The sequence below is a fragment of the Anomaloglossus baeobatrachus genome, chromosome 8, assembly GCF_048569485.1.
Source record: "Anomaloglossus baeobatrachus isolate aAnoBae1 chromosome 8, aAnoBae1.hap1, whole genome shotgun sequence".
In the NCBI taxonomy this organism is placed as follows: Eukaryota; Metazoa; Chordata; class Amphibia; order Anura; family Aromobatidae; genus Anomaloglossus; species Anomaloglossus baeobatrachus.
The window spans coordinates 18140592-18163941 of record NC_134360.1 but is presented as its reverse complement, the minus strand read 5'-3'; the positions used below and the strand labels follow the sequence as shown (position 1 = coordinate 18163941).

Here is a 23350-nt window from a genome sequence, read left to right as displayed (position 1 = left end):
ACACACTACGATATCGCCTGCGACGCTGGATGTGCGTCACTTTCGATTTGACCCCACCGACATCGCAGCTGCGATGTCGTAGTGTGCAAAGTGCCCCTTAGAGACAACACAATCATCTGCAGTAACTTCTCCCCAGAGTTAGAGACAGAACAATCATCTGCAGTGACTTCTCTCCAGAGTTAGAGACAGAACAATCATCTGCAGTGACTTCTCCCCAGAGTTAGAGACAGAACAATCATCTGCAGTGACTTCTCCCCAGAGTTAGAGACAGAACAATCATCGGCAGTGACTTCTCCCCAGAGTTAGAGACAGAACAATCATCTGCAGTGACTTCTCCCCAGAGTTAGAGACAGAACAATCATCGGCAGTGACTTCTCACCAGAGTTAGAGACATGTGATGGCCTGTCTCTAAAGCGGGCTTTACACGCTGCGACATCGGCAACGAGATATCGTCGGGGTCACGTCGTTAGTGACGTACATCCGGCGCCGTTACCGACATCGCAGAGTGTAACGCAAATGAGCGACAATCAACGAGCACAAAAACGTCAAAAATCGTTGCTTGTTGTCATGTCGCTCATTTCCTTAATTTCGCTGCAGCGACAGGTACGATGTTGTTTGTCGTTCTTGCGGCAGCACACATCGCTGTGTTTGACGCTGCTGGACCGACAAACATCTCCTTACCTGTGTCCACCGGAAAAGGAGGAAGGAAGGAGGTGGGCGGCATGTTCTGGCCGCTCATCTCCGCCTCTCCTTTTCTATTGTTCGGCGGTTCAGTGACACTTGCTGTGACGTCGCTGTGATGCTAAACTAACCGCCCCCTTAGAAAGGAGGTGGATCGCCGGTCACAGAGACGTCGCAGAGCAGGTATGTACGTGTGACGCTGCCGTAGCGATAATGTTCGCTACGGCAGAGATCACCCCATCTCGCATTTGCGTCGGGGGCGGGTGTTATCACGCTCGGCATCGCTAGCATCGGCTAGCGATGTCGCAGTGTGTAAAGCCCGCTTAACTCTGGGGAGAAGTTGTTGCAGGTGATTGTTTTGATAAGCAGAACACTTAAGGCCACTTTACACGCGTCGATATGTCGTGCGATCACACCCGCCCCCATCGTTTGTGCGACACGGGCAATTAGTTGCCCGTGTCGCACAAAGTCGGTAAACCCCGTCACACGTACTTACCTTCTGAACGACCTCGCTGTGGGTGGCGAACATCCTCTTCCTAAAGGGGGAGGGACGTTTGGCATCACCGCGACATCACACAGCGGCCGCCCAATAGACGAGGGGCGGAGATGAGCGGGACATAACATCCCACCCATCTCCTTCCTTCCGCATTGCCGGCCGGATGCAGGTAAGCTGTGTTCCTCGTTCCCGGGGTGTCACACGGAGTGATGTGTGCTGCCTCGGGAACGACGAACAACCTGCGTCCAGGAAATTGATCAATATTTTGAAAATGAGCGACGTGTCAACGAGCAACGATAAGGTGAGTATTTTTGCTCGATCACAGTCGCTCGTAGCTGTCACGCGCTAACATATGTCAAACGATGCCAGATGTGCGTCACTAACGACGTGACCCCGACGACATATCACCCGATATATTGTACCATGTAACGGGCCCTTTAGAGAAAAACACAAGTGCTGACCCATCACTTCTATTATCTGTATTACTAAGTTCTGTTCACTATAGCTGAAGGCAAATAGTCAGGGGAAATCAGGGGTTTGGAAGCCATTTAAATGCATTCTTTTACAGGAATGAAAAAAAATCCTCTAATAAAGTGATTTGCAAAGTTTTCGAACTTCCCTTCTTCGATAAAACTTTAAAAAATGAACGTTCAGTTATTCTTTAAGCTCTACAGTTTCTAACAATACATAGGCTTACAAAATGCTCAACAGGCCACATGTAGCATAAATATCTCCCAACCAAGGGTTTTTCAAAGCTGGTATCGTAACGCCACTCATCTCAGGATATGTTGAGCCAAGAGAAAGGTAAGGAAGGACATATCTGCATGGTCACCTGTACAAAATAACTAATGATTGCAGTAAAGCAGATCACCAATGCAGTAAAACACTGAAGAAATATAAAGTGTGACTAATGCATTGTGAAAGCTCGTAATCGTAAAACGATGGCAGAATCAGAAAATAAATATTTGCTTCTCGCCTCGTCCGTGTACACTGGAAAGATTTTCACATTCAAAATGCTGTTTTCTTCCTCCATTAGAATAATCTGTTTAAAATGAGCTCTCAGCATGGGTAATAGGGTCAGCGCATCCAGCATGAATGTCCATAGAACCATATGTATGGTCTCTTTAGTAAGACATTTGCACGGGAGCTCTGGGGAAATCAGCTCCCACAATATACATATGCAAGATACAGTTCAGCTGGCAGACGCTATTGATGTTTCTGGAACAAGTTTCGGCTTGAATATCTAACAAAGAAAATGTAGCCGCACTCCAAAGACTTCCCGAGATTTATTTTTTTTGTTATTTTTGGTTTTGCAAGTTTAATAATCCAAATAGAGTCCTATTCTGTTCATAAAATAAAAATAACATTTTAATATTCAGACTATTAATACGGCGCAGTCTTCCAGCTTCTGCAACTTTAATACCTTGTTAGTAATAATTGCTGGTGTGTAGATTTAAAAATAAAGATTGTAGCAATGAGCGAGAAAAGTCCAGAGTTACCGTCCTCTATTACAAACGGACTTCACTCCGTGGTCAGTGCAGCCTTCGTCTCCCAGGCCCCGCAACGTCATGTCAATGTCAGGCGCACTTTGATCTGCCCTGAGTAAATGTAACGTCTGCCTGGATCAACAGACTCAGGTGGGATGTAATGGACAGACTAGAGGGAAGCCACTTACCAATCAGGACCCCCAGAACCCTGAAACCCCTATACAGGGATTTGGAATTACACAGGGCCCTGGAGATCACTACCTGTGGAAGGCTGCAGTCCGATGAGAGTAGTTGTCAGGCAGGGTCAAACCCGGAATAGCAGAACAGGGACAGAATCGGCAGACAAGGACGTAATCAGAAAACGTAGCAGAGGTCACATCCGGATCAGGCAGCGAGGTACAAAAACAGTAGGCAGAAGGGTAGTCAGAAAACATGCAGAAGTCAGCACACAGGAATCACAAAACAGAATAGGGCGGACCAGGAGCCAGGAAATCAGAACTATCTCTGGCAGAGGTCAGCAGACAGGAGGGGAACTAAGAAGGGTGTGGTGGCTTCCCATTGGCTGTAGCTGAACGCTGGCAACTTCAGCTGGAAGACACACGCCACCCACAGTCAGCCAGTGGTACTGCAGATCCCAAGATAACCCAGCTGTTATGATCCGGAACCATGGAAGACCACCACAAATCATTGGCAAAAGGTGACAAGAGCATTGGCAACTAATCTGGCCGCCATCCCCTTACTAACCATCACAACTAGAAGTAGCCGAGGGGTGAACTAACATCCTGTGCACCGCGAACCCAGCCGGAGAACTAACTATCCTAAAGGTAGGAAAGATGAATAACTCTCTGCCTCAGAAAATAGACAAGAATAGCAAGCCCCCCACATTCAAAGACTGCGGTGATATAGGAAAACACAATACACAGATAGATGACAGGATTAGCAAAAGGTGAGGCCCCCGCTGACTAAAATAGGAAAGGACAGGAAAGGGACTGATGGTGGCCAGAGAAAAACTCTGCAAAATACCAACTTCCTGATAGTACAAAAAGGCCCTCAGATCGCACGATCTGCACTCCGTCCTATACCAGGTGCCCTTGTCATACCAATGAACAGAAAACAGGAATCATAACAAAGTCAACAAGCCACAAACACATGGACCCAAAGGAGCTATACTCCACACAGAACTGCAGTGAGTTCCTCAACAATCCACTGAGGGGGAAAATCCCTGCAAGCAAATAAACTGAAACCAACCACAGCAAATGACAAACCCAGATAAACAAAAGAACCAGACAATAAATAAAGAGCAAGCACTTATCTGGAGTAGATGTGGTGTAGAGCAGGATTAAGCAGGCTGGAGATACAAAGAACAACTGACATTCGGCAACAGCCTGCAATCAGACCAGGACTTAAATAAGCAGAGAGTTAGCAAAGGAAACACCCACTGCACAACACACCTGGTCCAAGTCCAAACCATTCCTCGCCACCAGAGGGAGCCTCCCAGCAGCCAAGACATAACTAACATTCACAACACCCAGCCCAGTGGATGATCGGAGCCTGCGCCCACCGGTGCCGCTGGCATCGATTCCTCTCCCATCACCAGCACCATCCACGGCAGGAACACGGCGTCGCCTGGCGATCGGAGCAGAAGTCGCTAGAGCGGACTCCGGTGGGGACGTAACAGTAGGGCAGATCAAAGTATTGTAGTGCGCCTGCGAAGGACCTCAATGAAGGCGAGTGTGGATGACGTATAAGGCTTCAGAAGAAGAAGGACAAAGATGGCCGAAAGAGGAGGCGCCGGTACCGGAGAACAGAGACACCCATCCGACCAGTCTGCACCGCACCGCCCCTTAGGTGAGTATTATAAAGTGATTTTTACATTCTACACAGCGGCCTGGGCTCTTATATACAGTATGTTAGAATACTGTATATAAGAGTCCACTGGTGGTTGTCGCAGTTTATAGTCGCCAAATCTGGTGACAGGTTCCCTTTAATCATCACAGACGATGATTATTTCCTATAGGAGAAGTAACATTATGAATTATTTACTGTAAGAGATATGAAATTATGGATTATTTACTGTAAAAGCAGTGACATTATGGATTATTTACTATAAAATTAGTGACATTTTAGATTCTTTAATGTGAGATATGATATTATAGATTATTTAATGTAAAAACAGTGACATTACGGATTCTTTACTGTAAGAGCAGTGAGAATATAAATTTTTTACTATTAGAGCAGTGAGATTATAGATTATATACTGTAAGAGCAGTGAGATTATAGATTATTTAATGTAAAAACAGTGAGAAAATAGATTATTCTCTGTAAGAACAGATTATAGATTATTTAATGTAAGAGCAGTTAGATTATGGATTCTTTACTATAAAAGCAATGAGGTTATAGATTATTGACTGTAAGAACAGTTAGAATACAGATTATTTACTGTTAGAGCAGTGAGGTTATAGATTATTTTCTTTATAAAGAGTGAGATTATAGATTATTTAATGTAATAGCAGTAGAATTGTGGATTCTTTACTGAAAAAGCAGTGAGATTATAGAATGTTTACTGTAAGAGCAGTGAGACTATGGATTGTTTTGCTGTAAAAGCAGTGATATTATGGAACTATCTGCCACATTATGTTGTTATGGTTAATTTACTAAAAAATTACAAGGAGGCCTGGTTGATTTGTTTTCAAAAATATAATATTACAGGTTAAGGGCACTAAATTGTGTGTGGAGACATTGATATGGGGAACTAATCTGATTGCAGTATGTGCAGATGGAATTCTTCCTCTAATATCGAGGCAATTAGCAATTGCCTAAGGGAATTTTGCATTCCTCTGGATCAAAATGTTAGTAAATAGCTTGAATTTTATAAATGTATCTATACCCTCAACCTTAAAAACTAATAAACTATGATGTGACAGGGCCTAAGAAGCAACAGGGACATTTTTGAGATGATTGGTCAAGGATGACGGATCAAGGATGACGGGCCAATGATGACGGATCAAGGATAATGGGCCAAGGATGAAGGATCAAGGATGAAGGATCAAGGATGATGGGCCAAGGATGATGGGCCAAGGTTGAAGAATCAAGGATGATGGGCCAAGGATGAATGGCCATGGTTTGATGGATCAAAGATGACGAGCCAAGGATGATGGGCTAAGGATGATGGGCCAAGGATGGTGAATCAAGGATGATGAATCAAGGATGACGGGACAAGGATGACAGATCAAGGATGATGGACCAAGGATGAAGAATCAAGAATGACGGGCCAAGAATGAAGGATCAAGGATGACAGGCCAAGCATGATGGGCCAAGGTTGACGGATCAAGGATGACAGGCCAAGGATGAAGGGCCATGGATGACGGATCAAAGATGACGAGCCAAGTATGATGGGCCAAGGATGACAGATCAAGGATGATGGGATAACGATGACGGGCCATGGATGATGGGCCAAAGATGCCAACCATAAAAGTGAAATACAGCTGCATCAGATAACCTGACCAAACCTGGAACTAGGTACTGCAAATATTTTTTTGCTCATCTATGTATTTTCACTCTTGCTGTTTGATCTTTGGGTACTCTCCCTCACCGACAGACCTGAGAACCATTGTACAGTGTAGACCTTATTGTCCTAAAGTGGCCAGAAATGAGCAAGGTCCAGCAGGATTTTTTTTGTCCTCCAATTGACACTCTAATCCTACCCGAAGCAAGTGGGACATCTTGGTGAGCAAAACCAAGTCTTGACCATTTCTAAGTACTTTACAACTCTGGGTTCTTGCTTCCTCCCGGGAGACTTCTGTCCCGGTTCTAAGGAACACTAAGGTTCCACAGACAATCCATGGCTACGCTCGGCCATCCACCTCAGTATCATGGACAATTAATGGAAAAGCTGAGCACGTGGACAACCATCTCTCCGGTCACACCTGATCCCTGGGGTCCCAGCGGTCACTGAGCACTTTCCTATGGATAGCTGAAGAGTTGCCCTTGTTGGACATTTCCTCTAACAATTCCACGAGCTGCCCACGTATCGCTCATTTTACCTTGTTTTCCCCAAGCAAATTGCAGTAACAACGTCTGCAGGCAGTTCGGCCAGTTTTCTGTCTAGCGCCCGCGCATAGGAATATTTCCTCATCAATTAACAATGTCCACCTTTCCATTAATGACACATTACATTTTCTCAGACGCTATTAAATTATGTAGAGAGAATTGATGGGGTCACAAGGCACATCATCATTAAAACATTGCATTTACATTCAGGAGCTCAGGTATCCACTCCAGTTAATGCAAATGAATATTAAGGCCGGCTCGTGCTGCGTGGATGGAAGATTGATGAATCGGAGAGGGCGGTGAACAAATCAGTGTTGTGATCCAAACACCATCCATAGGATTGTGTCAACTTAAAATTGGGATCTGTCGAGACGTCCATTGTATTGATGGCAAAATTATAGCAACATGCGGAGCAACAGGGGGCTTCTATACTGTCCTTCACGCTAGGGGACCCCAGGCTATTCCTAACCTCTAGATTACACCTGAAGGTGGAGACACCGAAGTCCCGTGTCTTGGGCTGCTTTCACACGTCCGTTTTTCGCCGTGCAGTAAAAAACGGAAAGAATGGATCCGACAGATCCGTTCTTTCCCCCATAGACTTGTATTAGCGCCAGATTGTGTCGCATGACCTTGCGTTGCATCCGGCAAAATTTGTTTGTCTGGCGGCCGGATGGAATGCTAATGGGAACGTTTTTTGTCTCCGGCGAAAAACCGCATCGCGCCGGATCCGGCACTGTACGGCGTGTTTTATAATGGAAGTCTATGGACGCCGGATCGCACAATGCGGCAAAAAAACGGATACGGCCGCCGGATCCGGTATTTTGAACTGCGCATGCTTAGTAGCACAACGGATCCGTCCAAAACCTGAAGGAACGCATGGAAAACCTGATGCAATGGATCCGTTTTTTCGCCGGATCCGTTGCATCAGGTTTTTTTGCCAGATTGTGCCGGACGGCAAAAAATGGATGTGTGAAAGCAGACTTAGGCGGGCTTTGCACACTACGACATCGCAGGTGCGATGTCGGTGGGGTCAAATTGAAAATGACGCACTTCCGGCATCGCATGCGACATCGTAGTGTGTAAAGGCTCGATGATACGATTAACGAGCGCAAAAGCGTCGTAATCGTATCATCGGTGCAGCGTCGGCGTAATCCATGATTACGCTGACGCGATAGTCCGATGTTGTTCCTCGCTCCTACGGCAGTACACATCGCTGTGTGTGAAGCCGCAGGAGCGAGGAACATCTCCTACCGGCGTCACTGCGGCTTCCGTAGGATATGCGGAAGGAAGGAGATGGGTGGGATGTTTACATCCCACTCATCTCCGCCCCTCCGCTCCGATTGGCCGCCTGGCGTGTGACGTCGCTATGACGCCGCACGACCCGCCCCCTTAACAAGGAGGCGGGTCGCCGGCCAGAGCGACGGTCGCAGGACAGGTGAGTCCATGTGAAGCTGCCGTAGCGATAATGTTCGCTACGGCAGCTATCACAAGGAAATCGCTGCTGCGACGGGGGCGGGTACTATCGCGCTCGGCATCGCAGCATCGGCCTGCGATGTCGCAGCGTGCAAAGTACCCCTTAGTGTTCTCCTGACCAGATTTAATGTTACCCTCCCCCCTCATAGAAGGAAGGGGCAGGAGTATGATACAAACAAAGATTAAGAAAGACAGGAGAAAACCAAAACTTAGATGTGCAGCAAACTCACAGGAACAAACAGTAAGTGACAAAGGAGAAAAGCAAGAGCAGAAAGGCTGCAACAAGAAGTCAATAAGGATTAACAACTACATCCACTCACAGCAATAATGCACAAGTCTGGATCATAACATCTCACCAGACCAGTATAGGTAAGCTATAGCTGGCATTAATGGAATAGTCCAGCCAGCATATATAGGAGGGGAGCGAATGCGACTGGCTCCTCCCCAGAATGAGATCAAAGAGACTAACAAGCAGCCCAGTAGAGTTTAACTATTGCTAACCTGCCTAAGTTTGTGAGTTGATGCCCGTGTCTCCCGACACTGGTCACAGATATCAGAGAGTTAGCAGGCAGAGTGCCAAAATCTGTAGTCTCCACAGATCATGACGCCGCCTTGACAGTTGGCGATGCCTGCAAAAATCTCATTGTGACAGCTGTACTCTTTTTACTGCCAAAAGTGACAACACTGGATAGAAAAGCCAAACACATATATGTACAGCCTAAACTTGGGATTCACGGGTCTAATTTAGCAAAAAACCTTTATTGGTGAGGGGGTTCGTTATATAAAATAAAAGATTCTCAGAATGCTCAACTTCTTTTCAGAACTTGACATTTGGTCCAGAGGTAAAAGAACCGTTCCCTCTACTCATCATAGAGTTTGTCTGTTTTCGAAAATGCATTTCAAATTCTCTGTTTACCCCCAAAATAACCAATAAATAAATTATTGTTAGATAAGGGATGCTGGTCCAGGATCTAGTAGCTACAGAAAAAACTGGCTGCATATTGCATATTTTGCTTTGGATGATCTGTTATCACAAGGGGGCATCTTCTTTGTTTAGAGGAAAGTAGGTTTAATCATAATCAGAGATGCAGATTCTTTACTGTAAGAGCAGTGAGATTATAGATTCTTTACTGTAAGAGCAGTGAAATTATAGAACTCTTTGCTAATAGTAATGGTGGATTCACTAGAAAAGTACAAGAAGGTCCTAGATGAAATTCTTGATAAATATAATAATACACATTATGACCAGTAGATTCTGTGATCCAGGGCACTAGTCTGATTGCCGTATGTGTAGTCGGGAAGGAATTTTTCCCCTAATATTGGGCAATTAGCATCTGCCTCATAATGTTTTTGCCTTCCTGTAGATCAACACGTAGGATTATAGGTTTGATGGATTTGTGCCTTGTTTCAACTTTACGGAGGGTCTGACCACCTGGACCCGCAACTATCGGCAGAACGAGAAATTTTTATCCCCTAATGGGAAAATTTGATACCCTTTACAAAATAGAGATCAGACTCCCTACTTTCGCTCTATTCATTTTCTATGGGCTGCCGCTAAATGCTAGGCACAACTTTCGGCATCCCCATAGAGAATCAATGAAAGCCAATGAGCCAATTCATATGGGCAATTTTCAGTAAGGAGAAGAAAAAAAAAACAGAACATGTACTACTTTGGTCCAATTCCTGGACAAGTTTTCTTCAAGGCAGTAGGTTTGTGCAAACGGGTTAGTGAAAAAACAAAGCCACCCCCAAAAGTGTCCTTTTTTTCACAGGTGAGAAAAAAACCTAATTTTTCATAGTAACATTCTGGCTTTTTGCAGCCACCACTAGATGGAGCTAGAGAGCTTACTGCATACGAGTTACTAATAAAATCCAGTATACAATAAACTTCTGTGCTCCCTCTAGTGGTGGCTGCAGGAAGCCAGAATGCTACTGTCACAATGTTACTTCGGGATAGTGAGGAACAGGAGGCTCCATTGCTGTCCCTTATGATAGGAAACCCTAGGCTATCCCTCAACTCAGGATTACTCCTAATGGTGGAGACACCGGAGTCCCATGCCTTAAAATACTGCTGAGAAATACTACTCTAATACCTTCCAGGGAGGGTCAGGGCAGGAGTGAGATGGTAAACAAATCATAGAATGGTAGAGTTGGAAGGGACCTCAAGGGCCATCGGGTCCAACCCCTGTGAGTGAAGGTTTTCCTAAAGCATCCAAATTATATGTTTATCCAGTTTCCGCTTGAGGATTTCCATTGATGGAGAGCTCACCACCTCCCGTGGTAGCCTGTTCCACTCCGACTGCCCTCACTGTCAGAAAGTTTTTCCTAATGTCTAATCTGAATCTCCTTCCTTTAAGAAAGCTAACGACAGACAAGGGAAAACTTAAACTTCGACACACCGCACACACACAGAAATAGACACAGGAGAAAAACACGAGCAGGAGGGTAGTAACAAAAAGGCAACAAGGGTAAACTCCAGAACTGCTCACAGCAACAGGTATCACACCAGAGAGTCTGGATCACCACACCTCCCCAGACCAACTAAGATAAACTATAGCTGGCATAGGTGGAAGGATCCAGCCAGCATATATAGGACGGGGGTAGATGTGATTGGCTCCCCCACAGCAGGTGATCAAAGGAGACTAACAAACAGACTAGCAGAGATTAACTTCATATAGCATGCCTCTAAATTAGCACTCAGCAGGTCGACGCCCGAGTCTCCCTGTGTAAATCACAGACACCAGAGGAGTTATCAGTACCATATCTTGCTATAATACACTGAGCCTCTTACATCTCCCCCATATCCCCGCTTCCCTGCATTACTGATTCTTGTATTACCATTACCTTGAAATGCGCTCATTTTTTTTTCTAAAAAGAACAAATTGATTTCAGGAGCCAGAATGTTTTATGAAAAAAAAAAAGAAAAATGAAGCCAGGGGTCAGAGCCTGGGTGAGGAGATAAAATACCAGCTGTGATTTAAGATAAGGGACCCTAGGCTATCCCGCAACTCAGGATTACTCCTAATGGTGGAGATGCCGGAGTCCCATGCCTTACTATACTGCTGAGAAATACTACTCTAATACCTCCCAGGGAGAGACTAGGCAGGGGTGAGATGGTAAACAGATAAGGACAGACAAGGGAAAACTTGAACTCTGACACACCGCACACACTCATAGGAATAGACAGGAGAAAAACAGCAGGAGGGTAGAAAAGAAAAGGCAACAAGGGTTAACTCCACAGCTGCTCACAGCAACAGGTATCACAACACCTCCAAAGACCAACAAAACTAAACTATAGCTGGCATAGGTGGAAGGTTGCAGCCAACATATATAGGATGGGAGTAGATGTGATTGGCTCCCCCACATCAGGTGATAAAAGGAGACTAACAAACAGACTAGCAGAGATTAACTTCGGCTAGCCTGCCTCTGAATTAGCACTCAGCAGGTCGATGTCTGAGTCTGTCTGCGTAAATCACAGACACCAGAGTAGTTATCAGGGGGTGTCATCTAATCCTCACATACCATATCTTGCTATAATGCACTGAGCCTCCTATATTTCCCCCATATCCCCTCTTCCCTGCATTCTTGGATTCTTGTATTACCATTACCATGAAATGCGCTCATTTTTTTTTTTGTCTAAAAAGAACAAATTGATTCCAGGCACCAGAATGTATTATGAAAAAAAAAAAAAGAAAAATGAAGCCAGGGGTCAGAGCCTGGGCGAGGAGATAAAATACCAGCTGTGATTTAAGATGCAAATGTTGATTTATGGACGTTCGCTGCTGTTTATCCTCCCAGGTATAATAAACATGCATCAGCTTCAATCTGACACGTATGTAAAGTTCACCCCGATGTATCCATTAATATGTAATGACAATATTATGCATGTTTCTTGTATGATGTTTACCAAGTCTCCCTCAAAGGCACCAGGGTCCCATCTGCTCGCGGGAGGCGGCCGAATTTACCGACAGCAAACGGAGTGATTAAGTTGGCTGCAGACCTTATGCTTAAATCCATGACATTTCAGCCAAGGGCTATCTGCTGTTCAATGCTTTGTTCTGTCAAAACTACTCTATTATTTCAGAAAACGATACTGGCACAAGCGAAAAGGCTCAGCTTTGCTCGGCTGACGAGAAGTCACATCCGAGCAGAGTTTACACAAATAGACGCCGGCTTTTTCAGGTTCCTCCGGAAAATATCCGATGGGTTCCATTCAATGTAATGCAAGTTGAATGAGCTCCAAACATTGGCGGCGTCAGGTGATAGAATTGCTGAGAAGTTTTTAGACTTTATAACTTTTCTTTTTGTCATTCTTCATCTTACGGTCCCAAATATTAAACCACGGCTTCATGTAGTCAAGGAGCCCCTGTCTCCTGTCCCGTTTTCTCCCCACTCACCGTGACACATGGACCCAAGAAACCTGCAAGGTTCAATAGTGTCTTTAATCGGAGGGAGTTATAAGATCAGGGCTGGTGAGGAGCAGGGCCATGAAGGCGGCTAAGACATCTTCACCTTCAGAGGTAACTCTGAGCCTGAGGGCCAGTCTAGGAGCTCCTGTCCGCTGTTTTCTCCCCACTCACTGTGACACACAGACCTAAAAAATTGCAAGGTTCAATAGTGTCTTTAAACGCAGGGGGTTATAAGATCAGGACTGGTCAAGAGCAGGGTTAGGAAGGCGGCTAAGACATCCTCACCTTCAGAAGTAACTCTGAGATGAGGGATAGCTAGGGACCCCTAGCCTGAGGGCTAGTCTAGGAGCTCCTGTGCCCTGTTTTCTCCTCATTCACCGTGACACACAGACCCAAAAAACTTGCAAGGTTCAATAGTGTCTTTAAACGCTATGGGTTATAAGAACAGGACTGGTCAAAAGCAGGGCCAGGAAGGCAGCTAAGACATCCTCACCTTCAGAGGTAACTCTGAGATGAAGGGTACCTAGGGACCCCTAGCCTGAGGGCTAGTCTAGGAGCTCCTGTCCCCTGTTTTCTCCCCACTCACTGTGACACACAGACCTAAAAAACTTGCAAGGTTCAATAGTGTCTTTAAACGCAGGGGATTATGAGATCAGGACTGGTCAATAGCAGGGTTAGGAAGGCGGCTAAGACATCCTCACCTTCAGAAGTAACTCTGAGATGAGGGATAGCTAAGGAATCCAGCCTGAAGGCCAGTCTAGGAGCTTCTGTCCACTGTTTTCTCCCCACTCACTGTGACACAAGGACCCAAAAAACTTGCAAGGTTTAATAGTGTCTTTAAACACAGGGAGTTATAAGATCAGGACTAGTCAGGAGAAGGGCCAGGAAGGCAGCTAAGTCACCCTCACCTTCAGAGGTAACTCTGAGATGAGGGATAGCTAGGGATCCCTAGCCTGATGGCCAGTCTAGGAGCTTCTGTTCTGTCCACTGTTTTCTCCCCATTCACCAGACCCCAAAAACTTGCAAGGTTCAATAGTGTCTTTAAATGCACAGTGCCCTGGAGTTTTCATGAATTTGCGTCCACAAGTTAGGTGATAGTTTGAACTCGATGGCCTTAAAGGGGTTTTTCACTAGTTTTACATTGATGGCCTATCCTTAGCATAGGTCATCCAAGTCTGATCGGCAGAGGTCCAACACTCAGCACCAGCGCCGATTAGCTGTTCTCTGTGCCGGCGGCAGCAGGTTGCTGGAAATGCTCAGTTCTGGAGCTGCTCCGTCTTCCGATAGCGGCCGCAGCTGCACATTATTCAAATCTATAAGAGGCGGATGTGCCGCTATCAGGAGACGGAGTAGCTCCGGAACTGAGCATTTCCAGCACCCTGTCACCAAGAACAGTTGATCGGCGGGGGTGGCAGGTGGCAGACCATGGCCGATCAGACATTGATGACCTGTCCTAAAGATAGGCCATCAATGTAAAAGTAAACAACCCCTTTAAGTCCATCAAGTTCAACCTATCGCCTAACATGCGGTTGCAAATTCACGAAAACTCCAGCCCACTGTGCGTTTAATGACACTATTGAACTGTGCAGATTTTTTGGGTCCATGTGTCATGGTCAGTGGGGAGAAAACAGCGGACATGAGCTCCTAGACTGGCCCTCAGGTTACATGTTCTTAGCTATCCCTCATCTCAGAGTTACCTCTGAAGGTGAAGATGTCTTAGCCGCCTTCTTGGTCCTGCTCCTGACCACTCCTGATCTTATAACCCCATCCCCCAACCCCATGGGAGGTCCAGGACAGGGCTGATAAAGCCAACAGAAATAAAGAAACAGGGGACACCAAAACTCTATCTCACGGCACACACAGAAGTATAAGACAATAACAGCTTAGAAGGAACAACAAGACCATGGGAGAACGCCACAACAACTCCAAGCACAAAGCAACACAATCACCAGCAGGTTTGGGACACAACAGCACACAGTCCAATGCAGCCATAAACTATAGTTGGCGTGGGAAGACAGATTCCACCATCTTAAATAGGAAGGGAGTCAATGTAATAGGCTTCCAACAACATGTGATCCCATAAGTAACACACAGGCTAGCAGAGGTTAACGCTTGATAGCCTGATCATGAATGAGCCCACAGCTGGTCGACGCCTGAGCCTGCCTGTGTAACTCAGAAATACCAGAGAATCCATAGGATGAAGTGTCAGGATCTGTAATGTGAACAGCATCTGATGACTATCAGCGAGTTTTGTGCAAAACTCTTAGTGACACCGTGATTTTCCTATAGACCTCTATGGGGAGCTTGAATATGGAGTTTCTAAATGCAAAATCTCAGTATTATTGCGCTAACAAAAAATGTATAAAAAAATATTCATTCAAATCTGCACCACAAAGCGTAACAAAAAGAGAAAAGGCAGCAAAAATGGAAAAGTCAGAGCAGATTGTGCATTTATATACTGCAGGGGAGAAAATACAGAGTCATGAGATCATAGAGAAAATATAACCTATGCATTACTCAAATTTATGGAGCGCCAGCATCGCTGTGTAGAAGGATTTGCTTATGTAGAGGAAAATCACAAAAAAAAGCAGACCCGTGATTAAACAGCGCAACGGTCATCCATTAACGGGATTGTCTCATTTTGCTAAATTGGTAAAATTACAAAAGCTTTTGAAATTTACTTCTTATTGAAGACTCTCTGTTCTAAAATATTTTGACTTCTGTAGTTTACTTCTCGTTGTGTAGGTGCCCGGCCATCTCCGCAGTCTATCAAAGGTGGCCGGTCTCCTAGACAATTAGCACTCTGCAAGTTGTGCTCTGAAGATGGCCAAAATGCTGGATCGGATCCGGCCAGATATATTGACCATGGGCTCATCTAATTCCACAGAGCCAAAGTGACCTCATATAGCAGTATCAGAGAGTGCAAACTATTATCTTTAGGAGCATAGCTCCCCTGGGAAAGCAGGAACCTGGGAGGCAGGGGAGCGGTGCGCTCCTGAAGATTGAAGCTGAGACATTGCCCAGAAGAACTCTCCAAAACTACAAAGGGATGAGCTGCAATATCCCACACAAGAGTGAAATAGTTGACCCTTTTTGTTTTGGCAATCAGGCACTGCTTTATCAATCCAACCAGTACAGAGTCCCCGATCTGCTGCTTCCTGCTGGTCTCTGTTTACTTCCATACGTTCCTGAGATTGATAAAACCAATGATTGGCTGCAGTGGTATACAACACCTGATCACTGTAGGGAACTAAATAGAGACTGGTAGGAAACCCCTTATTGCTGGTAATAAAGCAGCAGGAGCTTTATCAGGTAAGTAATGGATTTTTTGTTAAAATATTATTATTAAAATATTGTTAAAGCCTCACACCAGCAGTTTTATTATTTCACCCTTGCCTCCGGTCTTATACTCATCTGCTGCAATCTTTATCTGTTTCTACCGGTGCTTCGGTCGGTCTCTGATGATTGCAGTGTTTCATGGAGGTGCTAGAGGTCACAACTCAATACAAGTCTATGAGAGGCTCGCTCTGGCCTCGTTCTGTCCCAGTTCAGTCCTGTTTGGCCCTCGTTCTGACCTCATTCTGGCTTCGTTTCGGCGTTGTTCTGACCTCGTTGTGCTTACATTTTTCCCTTATTCTAGCCTTGTACTGGCCTCATTCCAGTCTCTTTCTGGCTTCATTCTGGCCTCGTTCTGGTTTAATTCAGTCCTTGTTCTGTCCTCATTCCGGCCTCATTCTGGCCTCATTCTATTCTTGTTCTGCTCTCATTCTGGCCTTTTTCCTGCCTCATTCTGTCCTTGTTCTGTCCTTGTTCTGGTCTTATTCTTCTCTCATTCTGGCCTCATTCCGTCCTCCTTCTGTCATTGTTCTGGCCTTGCTCTGCTCTCATTCTGGCCTCATTCTGGCCCTATTCCGTCCTTCCTTCTGTCCTTGTTCTAGCATTGTTCTGTCCTTGTTCTGTCCTCATTCTGACCTCATTCTGTCCTTGTTCTGCCCTTGTTCTGGCCTCGTTCCATCCTTGTTCTGTTCTCATGCTGGCCCCATTTCATCCTCCTTCTGTTCTTGTTCCAGCCTTGTTCTGCCCTCGTTCTGGCCTCATTCTAGCCTTGTTCTGTCATTCTGGCCTTCTTACATCCTCCTTCTGTCCTTGTTCCAGCCTTGTTCTGTCCTCTTTCTGGCTCTCATAGACCTGTATTGAGCGCTTGTGATGTAACTTCTGACTTGCAGCCACTCAGGAGCTACGGGCACAAGATGAAGACATGAGACTCCTAAACAAGGATGAAAACACTGGAGGGTAATTATAAGACAGGGGGCTTAGATTTAAAGTGCCACTCCAGCGCTGAAAAACAAAACACTAGAGTGGTTGTCAGTGTTCCGGGATTTCCAGTTTGCTTCTGAAGGATCTTGCCCTTTGTTAACATGGAGTTTTCTGTTCTGTTGCCCTACTTCCTGTTCATCTGTTTAAAAGCCCGCCCCTAAGCATAGCCTAGTTGCTCGAGTATACCGCTTCCTGTCTACTCCTGCTCCGCAGCTCTCATTTCCTGATTGTTATTTTGGATCCTGGTGAATCACCTGACACCGGCCCTGGACTCCACCTGGTCTCATCGAGTGGGGCCCTCGCTGGTCCCGGACTCTGTCTGCCGTCTCTGGTTGGCGTTTGTGCCCGGTACCTTCCGGTACATATCCACCCTAGGACCCACGTTCCACATTCCGTACGGACATTTTTGGACTATAACCTGTTGCCCTTTCGTGTCCCGGCTGCTGCGCATTTAGGCCTTCTGGGGTGATCGCCAGACAGGCCCTGTATAAGGGTTCGATCCTGGTGGCCTCCCTGGGGGAGTCCGGTGCGTGGCCTCGGGAATTCCCCTTTACTCTGAACCTGGCAGATATATACCGTGTTTATGTTCTGTTCTGTGTACATATTGTTGGTTGTATATTATAACACTTCTTTGCACCAAGAACCAATCTCTGGTTGTCATTGACCTAACGCGATCGAAATCCTCAGTTCATATAATAGTATTACAGTGGTGCTGTAACATATTCTCAAACATTGTACAAACACAGTACATGGGTGCACAACTCCTTATCCAAAGGAGGGGACATTTATTGTGCAGATTCGTCCTATCCCACCAGGGACATTTATGGCATACCCTACTGATACTTGGGACAACCTTCGGTCTTGAGAATGGGGCCCCCAATTGTTGTGATCATGCATGTTCATGTTTATGGACTTCTGAAAAATGACAATACAATGCAATGGGGGAACCTTTCTCGGAATAGGGCCAGGTCCTTATAGATATACCATAAATTGGACAACTCCTTTAATTGCTCCATAATTGAGTTTACGATAAGGGCCTATTTACACATGTCAACTGGGGCCAATAAACAACTGCCAACTGTCTTCATATCAGCCACTTGGTGGTCGATTAGTGAATTGTTTTAGACCATGCTATTGTAACGCCCTGGCCTATCAGGTCGTCACAGGGTACTGTGCAATCTGCCCTTCTGTGCAATATTCATCTCCTCCTTGGTTACGGGTCCCTAATCAATGGTGTTCCCAAAACCAGCTAATCAAAATCCTAGGAACACTCTGCACCACACCCACCAGACACACCAGTGGACGGCCTGAGTGGAATAGGGTCGCCCACATGGGGGGTTGGTTAAGGGGAGGTCAGGAGTAGTCCAGTGTAGTGTTGGAAGTGAAGGAGAGAGGAGGTCAGGAGCTGGGCTCCTTGGAGGTACTAGATAGCAGACGTTGGTCTGGGCCCGGTAGGAGCTGGAACACCCGGTTGCAGGGTATCGTGACAAGGGGCACGGCATTGTCGTGGAGGACAGTCGGCTGCCCTGTACCATCACCGGGCTGGGACCAGGGCATGACGGGGTACGTGGACCCTAGGTCAGGGAGTAGATTCAGGCAACCTGACAATTTACCCGATGAGAATGGAGCCTTCAAGATCCGCTCTCCACCTGCTCCAAAATCAGGGTACTAGCGCAACGAGGGGGATAGGACTTTCCACTAAAACGGTCCAGAAAATCCCAAGCGTGAACGGGGAGCGGGACCCGACTAGTTCCATACTACAGGGGCCAACTAAGAAGAGAACAAGGTGCCAAGGGAAAGGTCACAGATCAACAGGCAACACCAGCAGAAACGGTAGTGGTGTCCAGAACTTTGGTTTACTAAGTTGTCGGTGTCAGCATTATTGGACTGAGTGAGTATGCCTTACCTCCCCAACGACACATCCCTGTCACCATCACCGAGTCCCAGGGCATTCCACCCTACCCGTGGAGGGGTTAAACACCTGGCTGCCCACTCCATCACCAACGGGTACTGCCAGCTGCAGCGGTGGTACTCCACCTTACCACACATTACGGGTGGTGTCACAAACTCTAAATACACCGTCCCCTGTAAATATCCCCTTAATTTGAGTGGCCGCACGACCCCCGAGTCCGGACGCCCCCTCGAGCCACTCCGGATCAGAGCAGCCCAGCTGCTGACGCGGGGGCGGCACACTATGTGCACAGAACGATCGTTAATATGATCTTTCTGTGTGCATAGAACATCACGGTCTAGGCAGCACATATCCAGTTTACATATGTGCCGCCAAGAACGATTTTTCCGCTTGCATAAAATAGTTTGATCTGACAAATGCGACTTTTCCTCATTCATAGGGTGATTGTCAAACAGTCTAAACGGCCTCGTACATTTCTTTTTATTCTGTACTTAGTGCAAAATATTGAATTTTAGCAGTAAAATCTCAGTTATGATACGAGTATCTGGCAGGCCGTTCTCCCAAGAGGTGTGCAGCAGCTGTGTGTTCCACCCTACTGCTCTACGCGGTGAATATCTAGTCTGCCATGACGGCCTTCCGCACCAGATTCACGCCCTTAGGCCAGGACTCTCTGGCACTCAACGTTGTCATTTTTCCTAATAAGCCCCAAAGGTTCTTTTATTTCCATCATATGTAGCGGAGATTTTCCTCAGCCATTTCTTTCACAATCCACGGACAGGTGCACAGACCAGAACCTAAATCACTTGATATTCATAATTGGTAATGTTTGAGAGACTTATTACGTACTTAATAGCGCCTGAAAATCTCCATTTGGCCTACATCGCGCGTGGTGCGGGCAGCGGGTTGAGAGGTGACAAAGTATAATTGATAGAATTTGATTTTCACGCTGAACAGGAGCCTATAAAAACATCATTAGTCTCCGCACACCGACCGGCACCGAGCTGCCCCCGCTGCCGTCTTAAGCAAGATGAATAATGTGATTGAAGGGCTCTCTGCTGGGGGGGGGTCACAGATCGCGTCCCCCGACGAGCCGGGGGCTGCCAGTCCTCAGGGGGAACAGTAATGTCCAGAACATTTCTATGTAATTATTACTGGAAGAGCGAGTAGTATAAGGGCACGATGATTGCAAAAAAATATATATACAGTATATCACAAATATTAGTACACCCCTAACATTTTTGTAAATATTTTATTATAGCTGTCCATAAGACACTTTGATACAACGTACAGTAGTCAGTGTCCAGCATGTGTAAGGCCTTGTACGCACGGTGCGTTTTTGATGCATTTTTTTGGTGCAGTTTGTTGTCCCAATCCGCACATCTATCTTTATCCCAGCAAAGTCATTAAGAATTCTAAAGTGCAGTGCGCACGTTGCTTCTTTTTTTGCTTGCAATTTTGGGTGCAGAAAAAAAGAACCCGCATGCTAAGAGTATAGCGTGCTTTACACTCTGCGACATTGCTAGCGATGTCGCGAGCGATAGCACCCGCCCACGTCGGTGGCGCGTCACGGGGAGATTGCTGCCGTAGCGAACAATATCGCTACGGCAGCGTCACACGCAGTTACCTGTTCACAGACGTCGCTGTGGCCGCAGAACAATCTCTCCGTTTGGCGTCACAGCGTTGTCACTAAGCGGCCGCCCAATAGAAGCGGAGGGGCGGAGATGAGCGGCCGGAACATCCTGCCCATCTCCTTCCTTCCTCATTGCCGGAAGGTTCAGTGTTGTTCCTCGTTCCTGCGATGTGTGCTGCCGCAGGAACGACGAACAACCTGCGTTCCAAATGAGGAACGATTTTTTTTAAATGAACGACATGTACACGACGAACAATTTGACACCTTTTTGCGATCGTTACTGATCGCAAAAAGGTGTCACACACAACGACATCGCTAACGAGGCGTCACCAACACCGTGACCCCGACGATATCTCATTAGCGATATCGTTGTATGTAAATGGGCCTTATGTGCGCACGTTGCGTTCGGCCGTGACAAATATTCTGCAGCGTTTTGTCACTGCATATGCATTTCAAAACGCAGCCAAAACACTGCGTTTTGGAAGCATTTTGAATGCAGAATGGATGCAGAATGGATGCAGAATTCATGCGTTCTGGATGCTTGCTCTACCATAGACAGAGTGGGAAAAGCATCCAAAACTCACAAAAGAAGTGACATAATCCTTTTTAGAACGCATTGATTTTTTAAAAAATTTGGCATCCAAAACGCTGCGTTTCAAAACGCAACGTGCGCATGGAATTTGCTGTCTTCTCATAGACTTTGCTGGGGAAGCAGAACGCATGCGTTTACGCTGCAGTTTAAAATGCTGCGTAAACGCATGAAAAAACGCAATGTGCCAGTTGGTGCATTTTTTTTCTTGCATTTTGTATTTCTTCCAGTCATTGATTTAACTAAAAAAAAATGCGTGGCACAAAAACGCACAAAAAAATGCACTCATTTATTGGTGCAGTTTTCCACCACAAGGTGCAGATTTTGGTGCAGAAAATTTAAAAACTCAGTGTGCGCCTATACCCTAAGGGGGCTTTAAACGCAGCGATATCGCTAGCGATGTCGCTGGTGAAAGCACCGCTCCCATCGTTTGTGCGTCACGGGCAAATCGCTGCCCGTGGCGCACAAAATAGTTAGGAGCCGTCACACGGACTTACCAGCCTAGCAACATCGCTGGTGCCGGCGAACCGCCTCCTTTCTAAGGGGGCGGTTCGTGCGGCGTCACAGCGGTGTCACTAAGCAGCCGCCCAATAGAGGGGGAGGGGCGGAGATGAGCGGGCGTAACATCCCGCCCACCTCCTTCCTTCCTCATTGCCGGCGGCCGCACATAAGCTGTGTTCGTCGTTCCCGATGTAGCGATGTGTGCAGCCTCGGGAACGACGAACAACCTGCATCCTCAACAATCAACGATTTTATGAAAATGAACGACGTGTCAACGATCAACGATAAGGTGAGTATTTTTGATCGTTAACAGCCGTTCATTGGTGTCACATGCAACGACATCGCTAACAATGCCGAATGTGCGTCACGGTGTCCTCTAAATTACGCAACACATAGCTATTAATGTCTAAACTGCTGGCGACAAAAGTGAGTACACCCCTAAGTGAAAATGGCCAAATTGTGCCCTTGGTGTGAATATTTTGTGTGGCTGACATTATTTTCCACCACTTAACTCCTTTGGGCTTGGAGGTCACTAGAGTGTCACAGGCGCCACTGGATCCTCTTCCATCCTCTATAATGACATCACGGAGCTGGTGGATGTTAGAGACCTTGCTCTCCTCCACCTTCCATTTGATGAAACCCCACAGATGCTCCATGGGGTTCAGGTCTGTAGACACTTGGCCGGTCCAGTTGTGATAAAACAAAGAAATCCAACCAATGCAGCCTCATGAAGGCCAAAAGTGAAGGGCACGAAAGGGAGACCACTGGGTGATGACATTTTTCACTTTGTGTGGTGAAACAATGTCCTATGTTTTTCTGGATAAGATGACTTGTGAACCATGAAATTAGTAGTTTAAGGTGAACATGGCCATGACCTGCAGGCTCGGACTGGCCCACAGGAGAGCAGGAGAATCCTCCGGTGGGCCCCTTCGCAGTAATGTGTCACTTACCACCCAACATAATCAGTAGTTGGCACAATACTCTTGTTTCTCTACGTAGAGATGTAGAAACCTCTCATCCTTCATTTTACAAACTACCCAGTATATTACTATATAGAAACATAGGTAAATTTGGGAATGTAATATTTGCATGTAGTTGATTAGTGGCCCCCAGAGTCAATGTTACTGGTGGGCCCCAGTCACCCAGTTTCACAGGGTATATATCTGAAGGATGAGTATACCATTCCCTTGAATATGCACAACTATACGTATATAGAATTTGTGTAAATTAGTGAGGTCTTCACCAATCATCCATTTATTACCTCTTGTAGGAGTAGGCTTGAATATCCAAGAAAACCAAGAAGCCCCAGTTTTTATTAATATGAACTATATGTTAACCATGATTTTTTTTCATTCTTTTGTAATAGGAAAGTCTACTTTATCAATGGACTTCAAGCCCCAAATCAGACCACGACACACCCCAGTTCTCTGAGTCTTCACATCTGGTGGACATCAGTAGCAGAAGCTCCGAGGCTTCCTCAAACACACAGTCAGACATCAAGGCTTCCACATCAAACACCGAGAAAGAAACGAAGACGGGAGGATTCAGCACTCAGAAAAGCCTGATGCCAACTCGCAGCTTGTCCCCAAGCGGAAGCAGGAATGAAATCTCTAAGGGGAACTCAGTCATTTCCAAAATTCAACAATTTGTATCAGATAAAACGCTAAGGACTTCAATGAGTAAGAAATCCCTGAAGGAAATCCCGAAAGAAGAGAGAAAAATGACAGACGAAGCTTCGGTAAGTGAATGAAAAACATCTTGCTTTATGTTAGAATGGGGGAGCATTTTGTTCTCTAAATTGAAGG

The 23350-nt window shown here is 46.1% G+C and overlaps 1 protein-coding gene across 4 annotated transcripts in view; it reads left to right on the top strand.

Moving 5' to 3' along the window:
- Positions 1 to 23350, top strand: part of CFAP20DC (CFAP20 domain containing) — a 438163-nt gene that overhangs the window by 291999 nt on the left and 122814 nt on the right. For all 4 annotated transcript variants that reach the window (XM_075321351.1, XM_075321349.1, XM_075321348.1 and 1 more), the window contains one exon: positions 22912 to 23283. In XM_075321351.1, coding sequence (XP_075177466.1) covers positions 22912 to 23283 — 372 coding nt within the window. The remainder of the gene's footprint in view (positions 1 to 22911; positions 23284 to 23350) is intronic.